Genomic DNA, 12,779 nt, shown 5'->3' with positions numbered 1-12,779 from the left:
GGCACAGCATACTATACTACGGCTCTGTATTTCATCAATTGTGTACAGTGACACAGTATCTTTTAGCGTGGCACAATGTCTTATGCTTGTATGGATGCACTGTACTTTATACTATGGTTATGCATTTTACAGTGTGGCAATGTGTTTAAAGGCACTCGTACGGTAGAACCGCGTCATATGCTGTCATTACGCTGTTGCCGTATTGTGGCCACACTGTGAATAGTTCCACTCATACACTAGCACTCTACTTTTATGTGTGACCCTGCACTTCATAATATGACCTGTAATATTATACTGTGGCACTGTATTCAAGTGTTATGCCCCATGCAAGGTGATGCTACAGTACCTTTCACCTTGACCTGGTTGGGCGCGCAGCGTCTGCAGGGCAGTGTCTGGAACTCTTCAGCCTGGTACATGGAGTAATCGGTACTGGCCACCACCACGGTGTCTCCTGCCTTCCAGGTCCGGGCATCATCTGCCAGTTCCAGGATGCTGCTGTTTACATTGGTATCTACCCGAACAGTCAGCTTTGGCCTCACTGCAAGCGAAGGAGGAAGGATTAGTGGTGAGAACTTCTATTCTAGGGAAAAAGCACTACATCAATCACAACTACACACACACGACAGGGCGCAGGGCAATCGAAACAGTGACACAGTAAAAGGAACGAGAACCAGATGGACGCGGATGCGAGTGCATTGGATACAGGCCAACACAAGCAGCTACGAAGATGCCCAGTCTTACTGCAGGTGAAAGTCACCGTGCAGGAGTCACGAGTCAAGCCACAGAGCAGGAGTGTTCACTCAACTCCATGCCAGGGACCTTCAACCAGGCCTGACGCTGGCAGGCCTGAACCAGGCTTTGAAGCCTGGCAAATGTGTAAAGGAAAGCTCGCCCTATCCTAGTGATGCATATAGAGCAGGCTCTATCAATACCGTCCTTTCACTATTCACAGCCACAACAATGGTAACCATGCACTAGTAGGGATGCTCAAAATTACGCGCCCTTACTAGTCAAAGCTTGTACGCTAATCAAACAATGGGACAGGCTTCCCCTTATGATCAAAGGCCATATTTCACTTATAAAAATGAATTTGCTTCCATTGTTTCTGTTAGCCTTTTCTAATGTATTGATTCAAATTCCCAAATAATTTTTGAGGCTATTGATGCAGGCATACGCACATTTATTTGGCAAAAGAAACAAGCAAGGATTAAGCTCTGGATACTTCGCTTAACTCAAGAGGAAGGAGGTTTGGCTCTTCCATGGTTTGAGACCTATTATCAAGCAGTTCTATTAAACTGGCCAACCTTCGCCTCAAAAAAGGCATCCGGTGAAGATAATTATTATTTGAAAAGTGTGTTAAAAAGTGGCTGGAATTGACCCTGACTCTTTCTTACAGATTCCTAGACTACCAAAGAGAACCCGTTATAATACTCCTCGAATCATGGTTGATTGCTTTAATTCCATCTGACAAGAATATAATGTCCCATATTTTTATCTACAATTAAAACTTGACCTCTGTTCTGGGTTTGGCCTAAGCCTCGGCTGGCCCACGCATAGGCGTTGGGCTGCTCTGGGTTTTCGGAGGCTTAGAGATTTTTTCCGTAACCATCAATTAATTTCATGGCAAACACTCAGTCAGGAGAACCCATCAATTAGCCCAACCTTTTTTTTTTAGTTTCACTCAAATACAGCATTTATGTTTCAGTAAACCGATAGAGATCAATGAAGTTGTGAAGAAAATATGTTGGACTTTTTTATATCCGCCTATCGGAGACTGGAAATTGGTATAGAGTTCTACCACAGCATCTAGGACCGAGGTTAGCACCCAACCATATAAGGAAAATAGCGACTATCACTGGCTGCAATATAACTACAGCTCATTGGACGTATTATAACCAAATCAGTAGAAAAGCCATCCAAGGCGGAACACTTAGAGGTCAACCAGGATGGCAGTAGGTCTAGCTACACCACTGGTAAAGGCTCAGTTTTAGTAGTCCATGCCTTGCCAGAAATAGCAAGAATATAGTCATGCCACTTCATAAATATTTGAAGGGCAACAATTAGTTGGGTTGTCATCCTTCTGGTGTGGCCTTAACTCAAAACCAAATCAACACTGCTGGGTATATAGCAAAGTGTCCTGCTTGCGATGAAAGAGGATGCTAAAGTCCTTTTGATTCTTCCTGACCCTAGTGCAGAGTTATATGAAGTGGCTAGTACCACACTAAACCACTTCCTCGAATATCACTTTCGAAACTGAGGCCATGCCCTAGTCCAGAATTATCCATTCTCTTCTGCATTGTTTCCAAAGCGCGCATTAGGTACAATTGAAGGTCGAACCAAATGTGCCCATCCAAGGGGTTCTTGTAGGATCTTCCTTGAATTCCATACTGTTCAATGCCTGTCGTTTTCCACTATCTCAGAGTCCTACTATTTTTTTGATTACCATTTGAACACTGGCGACATTTACCAACACATTAACTCCATGAAAGAATCAGTTCCTTCCCATACAATTCAGAGTGCCGCTCTCATGCACACCCGGCTGTAGACTAGCAAGTGAGTCTAAAACAGATCCAAAAAGAAGATTCTTCATGCAGAAACTTGTACCTGTACCAGTCTCCACCCTCCCATCAATTGACACCGTAGCCTTGGTCCAACTCAGTCCCGAGGATTAGGGCCAAGAGCTTAGGAGTGCTATTCAACAAAGTCTGCTCCGAATTACAGGTGGAATCAATTATTAAAAACACCTGATATAGTCTAAGATGATGTATGAAACCCCTTGCCTCCTTTGTCCTCAGTACCCTAAGAAGAGCTTCAGTGCCATTAGGGCCCAGAATAGATAGTTGTAATTCCATTTACCCTGGAATACACAAGAAGCTAATTATTGAATTGCAGTCGATCCAAATCCTGGTGCAAGAGATAGGTTTTGTGTAGAAAGAGCGATGACATCACACCCATCTCATATCTCTCTGCTTGGAGGTATGTAGTAGCACACGATAGCAAGCAGAAGAGACTTGGTAATCTCTGCACCCTGCAGCCGCCTTCAAGCTGCTGTTACCTTCATCCTAGGTTCAATTCCTACCATCACCAGAGCACTCTGGTCAACTATTGTGGTCATGTAATAAATGTAGGACTGTCCACCAATCAAGAGAGGAAGGCTTTTGAACACCAAGGGCCTACTATGGTGCCTAGAATTCAGGCCTATCACGGATTTCATTGAGTTAAAATAGAGCTTCTTTTCAAAGAATTATTTTGACTGCTTATTCTCCACTTTGCCCCGCCATCCCTACATAAATCTCTACACACAATTTCCTTTTCAATATTGCCCACGTGAATCTCTGGAGTGCATTGACTCTCTTACCACTCTGGCTCAGGCTTTTTGCCCACTTAGGGCTCCTCAGTAATATCTGAGTGCCACAGGGCATACTCCCTCGTTCAAACCTGTAACTCAGTTAATAGTGAAGTTGTGTACCCTGAGAGCATTCGCTTCCAGTGAAGGAGCGTGCACTGAGAGCAGATGTTATAAGTGAAGTCGTGGACAGTGAGAGCAACCCGTGCGAGTGAAGGCCTGTGCTCTCAGACCACCCTCCTTCACTCATGCTTGCTGTTACTGGGACTGAGAGCAACCCTTGAGAGTGAAGGCCTGTGCTCTCAGTACACCCCCTTCACTCATTCTTGCTGTTACTGGCACTGAGAGCAACCCTTGAGAGTGGAGGCCTGACTAAGAGCAACCCTTGAGAGTGAAGGCCTGTGCTCTCAGTACACCCCCTTCACTCATGCTTGCTGTTACTGGGACTGAGAGCAACCCTTGAGAGTGAAGGCCTGTTGAGAGCGAAGGCCTGTGCTCTCAGGACACCCTCCTTAACTCATTCTTGCTGTTACTGGCACCGAGAGCAAGCCTTGAGAGTGGAGGCCTGACTGAGAGCAACCCTTGAGAGTGAAGGACTGACTGAGAGCAACCCTTGAGAGTGAAGGACTGTGCTCTCAGTACACCCTCCTTCTTGCTGTTACTCGGACTGAGAGCAACCCTTGAGAGTGAAGGCCTATTGAGAGCGAAGGCCTGTGCTCTCAGGACACCCTCCTTAACTCATTCTTGCTGTTACTGGCACCGAGAGCAAGCCTTGAGAGTGGAGGCCTGACTGAGAGCAACCCTTGAGAGTGAAGGACTGACTGAGAGCAACCCTTGAGAGTGAAGGACTGTGCTCTCAGTACACCCTCCTTTTTGCTGTTACTGGCACTGAGAGCAACCCTTGAGAGTGGAGGCCTGACAGAGAGCAACCCTTGAGAGTGAAGGCCTGTGCTCTCAGTACACCCCCCTTCACTCATTCTTGCTGTTACTGGCACTGAGAGCAACCCTTGAGAGGGGAGGCCTGACTAAGAGCAACCCTTGAGAGTGAAGGCCTGTCCTCTCAGTACACCCCCCTTCACTCATGCTTGCTGTTACTGGGACTGAGAGCAACCCTTGAGAGTGAAGGCCTGTTGAGAGTGAAGGCCTGTGCTCTCAGTACACCCTCCTTAACTCATTCTTGCTGTTACTGGCACCGAGAGCAACCCTTGAGAGTAAAAGCCTCTGCTCTCAGTGCACCCTCCTTCACTCATTCTTGCTGTCACTGGCACTATGAGCAACCCTTGAGAGTGAAGGCCTGTGCTCTCAGTCCACCCTCCTTCACTCATTCTTGCTGTTACTGGCACTGAGAGCAACCCTTGAGAGTGAATGACTGACTGAGAGCAATCCTTGAGAGTGAAGGCCTGTGCTCTCAGTCCACCCCCTTCACTCATTCTTGCTGTTACTGGCACTGAGAGCAACCCTTGAGAGTGAAGGCCTGTGCTCTCAGTGCACCCTCCTTCACTCATTCTTGCTGTCACTGGCACTGAAAGCAACCCTTGAGAGTGAAGGCCTGTGCTCTCAGTCCACCCTCCTTCACTCATTCTTGCTGTTACTGGCACTGAGAGCAACCCTTGAGAGTGAAGGCCTGTGCTCTCAGTCCACCCTCCTTCACTCATTCTTGCTGTTACTGGCACTGAGAGCAACCCTTGAGAGTGAATGACTGACTGAGAGCAACCCTTGAGAGTGAAGGCCTGTGCTCTCAGTACACCCCCTTCACTCATTCTTGCTGCCAATATTCAGGACTGCTTTACTAGTATGTGTGAGGCCAGGCAGGCCCTTTCGGTAACATTAAGCATAGCGCATAGGCTTCTTCGCCAATACCTGATGCCACAGTGCAGGCTCTTTCATACAGACATGATGCCCATGGTGCAGTCCCCTTCGTTCCTAGAAATGGCCTCTGTGCGCGTCCTTCACTCATACCAGAAGGCCACAGAGCAAGCTCCTTCACATTTTCATGATATCAAAAGTAGGCTCTCTTTTGTTGATAACTTGCTGGGCCCACACAGGCATATTCACTCACAGCCAAAGCCTACAGAGCAAGCTGGGGGTCTAATGCCCGCAGTACAGACTCCTAGGCTCAGTCCCGGTACCCACAGTAAAGGCTCCTCTGCATATTTCTGGTTCCCACAATACTGTTCGCTATTTTTGGTGAGCACCGCAGGCCCTTGCATTATTACCCAAGCCCAGATTCACTAAAATGTTACTCACGCAACACAGCAAGGTAACATGCTGAGCTGCGTTACATAAATGGAGAGCGCAGAAATGCATCATATTTACAAATATTTAATGCATGGCTGCTCTCTCAATGCGCTGGCGCACTGTGTGCTATCTTGCTCCAACGCAGACACATTTGTGCCATGGTACAAGGGGGCCTGTGTTAAGAGCAGGATTGTTTCTGTAAATGAAGGGATGCCTTCCTCCACAAAAACAATATTTAAAGGTGTATTCCTCTTTCTATGTGTGCTGCAGGATGCCTCCGTGGTGCAAGGTAACGCAAGGCAGCGCTAGGCACTGCCTTGTGTTACTTTGAATTTATTAAACCACGCAGAGCCGCGCAAGGTGGCTTTGCAAGGCTTAGTAAATCCCACTAAAGTACAGGTGTTGTCATGTGATGAATTGCGTCACACAAAGGTAACACAAGCCCTTAGTAAATCTAGGCCCCTATGTTTACAGTACAGTACAGTAATCGTTACACGTGTCTGTTTCCCACAGACCTGTCACCTTAACTAAACCTTGGTAGGCTAAATGGATCCATCTTCACTAGATCTGTATTCACCACTATAATTGCTCCAGCCACAATGATTACAAGTGTGAGGTGTGATCCAGTAGTTGATAATTATGGAGCCAAGGAGGCAAGAACTCTAGTGAAGTATTTCTCACTTGATATATTGGGTGATCCTCTGCAAACGCTTTATTTTCAATCTCACTTCCTATGTCCCAAAATATTAAGAATACAGGTCTACTCCTTTACCCTTCCCTAATGCTGTCACCGTGCACACGCTTTTGCACTTACACCTATTGCTCTTAGCACAGGCTTCTTCTCTCAAGTCCAAAGGCCACGACAGCTGCTCTTTGTCGCAGGCAGGCAGTGCACAAGTCCTAATAAAAGAAGTGGGGGGACGCTGACGTCACGACAGGAAGTGACGTCACGAAAGGTGGCTTGCACCATCAGACTCATTGCCTCCCCTCGCTCACCCCTTAGATGTGATTGCATCAGAGAAGCCAGCGCGTGAGCAGCGTTCTGAATGAGCTCCGATCTCACCCCAGAGAGGCCAAAGAGTGAATGTGTGGCTCCATTTGCTCCAGTTATCGAGCTCCCGGTAAAATAAGTGGGGGGACGTCGTCCACCCGCGTGATTCCCCGACTCGAGCCCTGCAGGCAGGTTAAAGTGCCCACTGCTTTCAGAGCACTACAATTATAATTCATACGTTGAGCACTTTGTGTTTTTTCTGGCCACTCAATGGAGTTTTAATAAGAGCTATTTTTGGCGAAGTACTCATTGTTTCTCTACTTTCTTCAAATTGAAAATGCGTCTCTTCTGCATCTCGTTGAGTCCAAACACTGCTGGGGTGCTGCACTGCTCACTGTCTCGTCAACAGACGGCGCACTTATGTAATAAGAGTTTACATTGTTATGTTTAGTTTGGGTTTATATCACTAATACATTTGAACTTGTTTAGACAGGGCTAAATCCCAACATGTGGCAATGATGATTTTTGGCAAATAAGGGAACATTTTCAGTGCAGAAAACTTGTTTTGCCCAAGATCACACAGTCTGGTCAAAGGAGACATTGTTCATTAGAACTCCTGTCTGCTGGGTCCACAGTCTATCTCAGATCCCTGATCGGGTCACCTGTCGTCACTATAGCGCTGTTGTGCCACACGCAGCAGAGGCACACCATGCACACAGGCAAGCTCGCTTCCAGTGCCGGCTGCGCGCTGTCCTGGTGACACGTCCTCCACCCACCCACGGACCCACACCTGCCACTTGTGGCCGTGGTGGCCACAGCGATTGTAGTGAAACCGGCAATCAGCCTAAGCACAGGTTTCCAAAGTATGGCCTGAGGCAGCGTCAGCAGAGCAGGGCCCTTCGCCTGCAGTAATTCCCATCGTAATGTTGTGTGGAACTAGTAATTTTGCATGGCGTGACCTGCTCTGTAAACCCTCTATTCACGGTATGCGTGTCTGTATAGAATATATTTATAGATCTCAAACTCCCATAGACTCTCGGAGGGTCATTTGAGTTTTGGACCAAATGAACACAATTTAACACAAGAAGAAGGGTGTCACTTGCGAGATGTAAGAAACTGTACGGGAGCATTAAACGTGGCCCGCAGTGAGATTCCCTAAACAATGTGAGACTCACAACTAAATAAGTGCGACTTGAATGATATCATATCCTGCTAAGAGGGAAGAAGGGAGTGATTTTTGCTCTCGAAATCAGCGCTTAATTTGAACCGGTTTCCAGTGCTCGGCACCCGCACATAATTGTCAACATTGGCGCTTGTGTAAGTCTACCACAAGGTGGCGCTGTCTGGATAATTTAGAGATGACAACATCAAAAGGTAATTATTAATTCACTACACATTAAAAACGACTGTTACCTGCTGCTCAAGCCATTCTTATAGCTCCGGAGGCTTGAAATAGTCCGAATTGTCACACTTTGTAGGAGTGTGATGGTCAGGAGTTGTGTTGTTACTGTCATTGGCAGCTGGTAGGAGCAATGGGTGGTGCAAGCTGCAGTGGCCTCCTGCCCAGAGCCCTGGCACTTATTTTTATGCAAACTAAGCACTGTTCGAAATCATTAGCAGGAGGGGGGATGTTTCTCCCAGGTAGCACGTTACCTACCAAGCAAGAGGAGCTCTGATAGTAGGCAAAGGATGGATCACAGGAGGCTGTAATCTAACGCTGAACAGGGGGTAAAAGGCCTGTTACAGAAAGCAAAGAATACATTACAGGACACAAATCATCTGTCACAGGAAGCAAACGCTGTACCAAAGAAGAAAGGTGAAAGCCACTTTCCTGTAACATTTGGTCTGTACCATGGAGCACTGCTGATTCACATGCTTGCACATCCCTGAGCTCGGCACAGCATCACTTGTTTTTCCCTGAAGAAGCTCTTTCGGTTTCGAGGTAGCTCATGATACCCCCTCCTGAAACCCACACAGAAGCACCGGACACAGAAGCCACCGTGGAGTGTTTCCATCTTCGTGTAAGAGCGCAGATCTGAAACCGTATAAGGTGTGTACTCTAAGGGTCGAAGTAGGAGACCATGCTAATGTGTCACATGTGAGTATGCATGATCCACGTAAGACGCATATGAATCTACAGTCTGCAGGCTGCACACCGATTGTTACAGGTAAGTACCTTGTTCTGTTTGCAGCAGGTGCAGTTGCACCTCGCAGGTTTCAGAGGACTGAATAGCAGTGGCGCTTCTGTACCGTGGTGGCTCGCGAGCAGTGATAGAAGACCTCCTGTGGAAACATGTTCTAAGGAGTTGGTCCCAGTGGTGCTTCTTGGAATGCCTGAATGTCCATACAGTAATGCATAGCGACCGCCTGAATGGTTGGCCATGTGGCAGTCTTGCAGATGTCTGCCAAGGGAATATTACCTGGAAAGGCCATGATGGCTCCGTTTCTATGAACGGAGGGTGCCCTCGGCATAGAGAGGGACAGTGATCGGAGCTTTAGCATAGGTAACCGAATTAACTAGTTGATATGAAAAAGAGAGACGTTTCCAGAAACTGAGGATGGGTCTTAAGGGCCACTACGTCCCTGTCCATCTGCATAAAAGATTCTTTCACTGACAATGACTGCAACTCACTAATTGTTCGAGAGGAAGTAATGGCATCTAAGAAAACCACTCTGCAGGTCAGAAATTGCAAGGGACATGAACGCAGTGCTTCAAAAGGAGGCCCTGTGAGTCTTGTGAAGACAGTGGTGAGGTTCCATTTAGGAATAGGTAGTACGACCCTTTTAAGCCCCCCATAAATCTTTTATGACTGATATTTTAAAAACAGACTGGCGTTGTCTATTTTGTAGGTAAGGATCAACTGTTATGTGGGGCACTCTGGAAACAGTGCAGAAGAGAGTGGATAATTCTAGACTAGGGCATGGCCTCTGTTTTGAAAGTGATATTTCAGGAAGCGGTTTAGTGTGGTACTGGCCACTTCATGTAACCCTGCACTAGGGTCAGGAAGAATGAATGGGACTTTAGCATCCTCTTTCATCGCAAGCAGGACACGCTGCGGTATACCCAGCAGTGTTGATTTGGTTTTGAGATAAAGCCACGCCTGAAGGATGACAACCCAACTGCTGGCCGCCCTTCAGATATATATGAAGTGGCATGACTATATTTCTTCTATTTTTGGCAAGGCATGGACGTCTAAGATTGAGCCTTGGCTCTTCTTTAGGGATTTGATTAGAGTTGCAATCCCAGCAGCAGTCTTAAAAGGAGCATATGCCTTAACCTTGTCCCGGGAGGCATTTATGATACCACCCACGGCATCCAGAGCTGCTGGACCACACATTTACAACAGGGTTCCATTCATGGGTCATCAAGCATACAATGTTTTGAAGTGAAATTTTCAAGGGATATACGTGAATACTATCACAGTAATGCACACAGTGTTTCTATTTCTCAGCTTAAACAGCTCACATAGCAGTTTTTTATGCTTCCTTTTTGATTTGCATACAATCTTTTTGAAGCTGTAAATAACCAAGTTCTGGCACTTTGGGTGCCAACTCGCAACACTGAATGACTGGGAAATTGATGCAGCAACTTGATTGTGTGCTGCATAAGAGAATCTGGGCACAGACTGAGGTTCTCACGAGGGTGAATGTCATTTGAGAAGTATGGTGGGCCACTGTTGTCTTGCCCAGATGTGACCTGTGAGTATAAGTATTATGGAAACTCGTCCAATTTCCTGCTTACATAGGGAATCAGAGGAGGCAGGGAAAAGCATATATAAATGTCCTGAACACATGATCCTTAGAGCATCCACCTGTGACAATGCGTGAAGGTATCTGGAGGTGAAGTTTTGATCTTTTGTGTTCTACAGTGGCAGCCAGGTTGATCATTAGAGCTCCCAAATGCCAAAAGTATTTGTTGACATCTTGAGTGTCTAGTTCCCGTTCATGAGTTTTCTGATGACTAACTGAGGAGATCCAAAAAGCCAATGTTCACTCCTCGTAGACTGTAGGCTACTGGAAACACCTAATGGTATAGAGCACAGTGTCAAATCGGTTGTGCATGCTATAATCTTTTCAACAGGTTTATTCCCCCTTGTTTAATAATGTAGTGCATTGCACTCATGTTGTATGTGACAACGAGAACTACTTTAGCTTGACAGTGTAGCAGAAACGTCCGAAGAACTAGCTGGACGGCTATGAGCTCTGTTATGTTGATGTGAATGAGACCCTGCTGTGGGCACCACTGTCCATGAATCGTGAGGTTGGGTATGTGTGCCCACCAGCCCCACAGTGTGGCATCCATAATGATGGTCACTTGCAGCTGTGGGTTCGGAATCAATCTACCCTGTAATGAGTTTTCTTTAGTTCCACTACTTCAGTCCGTGCAGAACACTGGGCTCTACAAATATTAGACCAACCCAATCCCCAGTGGTTTGTGACCACTGCAGCGACAGACACTCCTGAAGCGGATGTATTATTAATCTTGCATTTGGTACCAGCACAATCCAAGAGGCCATTATTCCTATCAACTTCTTGGTCATTCTCACTGTCAGCGGTTGTGATGTCTGGTAAAGGAGAAGCAGCCTTTGAAATGCCAGCACTCTCTTTGGACCTGGGGAGGCTTTGCCCTCCATTGCATGGAGTGTAACTCCCAGAAATGCTGGGATCTGCTGGCAAGAGATGCAACGTTTTTATATTGACAGTGATATAATTGACGTAAAAGGGAAATCACTTGCTGAGTATGAGCGAGTCATTGTGCCTGACTGCGTACCTTTTCCAGTCAGTCATCCAACTGAGGGAGACATGAATGTGACTGAGCAGAAGAGTTGGTAAGTAACCTCTGAGCTGTTGTAACGCCAAAGGAAAGGACTTTTAACTGGTAATAAACTCCACCTACCACACCTTAGGTACTGGTAGTTAGGGGGCTGAATTGGGACAGTTAGCATGAAGTTGACGTTTTGGAAGGTACTCACTTTGAAATGATCTGAAGTTTTGTAATAGTTGAGCGCTCTGAGGTCCAGGATGGGCAACAGAGTTTTATTTTTCTTTGGCATAGGAAAGTAGGGCAAGTGCACTCCTGTTCCTTGTTGTACTGGGACAATCCTGATGGCTCCGTTTTGAAAGATCACCTGAAACTCCTCCAGCAAAAGGCTGCAGAATTCTGCAGTAATCCTGGCTGTGTTGGTATTCAGGGTGGGTTGAAACTAAAGGCAATAGTGGTATGCGATGAAAGATTGCACCCACTGGTCTGAGGTTATACTTTGCCATTGTGGCAGGTAGTACATCAGTGGCTCCCTGACAGGTGATGAGTAGTCTGGGGAAATTGTTGGTCGGTCATTGGTTAATGGCAGAGGTGTCTACTTTGAATACATTTGGCCTTGTTCCATCCATTTCCTCTGTAACCACCTCTTTGGAATTGTTGCTTAGGATCTTGGCTTCCTGTTGTTGGTACTGAGCAACAGGGCCAGATGATGCCGCCTTTAAACCATCATGGTTTTGTGGACAGCAAAATCCTGACTTGCTCTGTTAGTGTTGGAGCATGCACAATGCCATTACGGTGTCAGAGTCCTTTTTTCCAACATCTTGTTGACCTGAAGCTCGAGGAGATGCTCTCCATCTAATCGCATGCCTGTGAAATGCTGCTGCACTTCAGATCTAAAGCGAGTCTTAAGCGCGGTCCTAGGAGGAGTGAACTCCCTCCTGAGAATCTTCCGAGATCACTGTCTTTCAAGCGTCACAATCACCAATCTGGACCAAGTTATTCAAATCCTGACATCACTTGTAATCCAACCATCGTCGTCTAACGGTTTAAATGGAGTTGGCTCCTCCTAAGACCGCGCTTAAGACTCCGTTCAACAAGGCCCCCGAGGAAGGGACCATGTGTTCCGAAATGCATCGGGCATCGTAAGAATAGGATGGAGACACATTAAGAAGAATCATCATTAATATGATTTGCATTGATGTTTGTTTTCTGTAAGTACCGAGTTCATTAGCCAGGAGCAACAATGTGAAGATAACTCACAATTATGTATATGATGAAACAGTGTTGAACGAAATAAAAATCGATTGATGATAAAGTTGTTGAAATTTCATTTGGTATCAAGAAAAGTTTTTTCGAGAAATTTGTGAATGTTAAACACGCACAGCTGTGCACACAGTTACTCAAGTACATGCTTACTTGACACACTTCTTGAATATTAAGAA

General features: G+C 46.3%; 1 protein-coding gene across 1 annotated transcript in view; it reads right to left on the bottom strand.

The window, feature by feature from the left end:
* Positions 1-12,779, bottom strand: part of CEMIP (cell migration inducing hyaluronidase 1) — a 908,751-nt gene that overhangs the window by 217,588 nt on the left and 678,384 nt on the right. Inside the window, exon 11 of the mRNA XM_085644720.1 lies at positions 347-538. Within this exon, the coding sequence (XP_085500846.1) occupies positions 347-538 (192 nt within the window). The remainder of the gene's footprint in view (positions 1-346; positions 539-12,779) is intronic.

This window comes from Triturus cristatus, chromosome 3_1 (assembly GCF_964204655.1).
Source record: "Triturus cristatus chromosome 3_1, aTriCri1.1, whole genome shotgun sequence".
NCBI classification, from domain to species: Eukaryota; Metazoa; Chordata; class Amphibia; order Caudata; family Salamandridae; genus Triturus; species Triturus cristatus.
The sequence above is the reverse complement of the archived record's forward strand: the minus strand, read 5'-3'. Positions and strand labels throughout refer to the sequence as shown.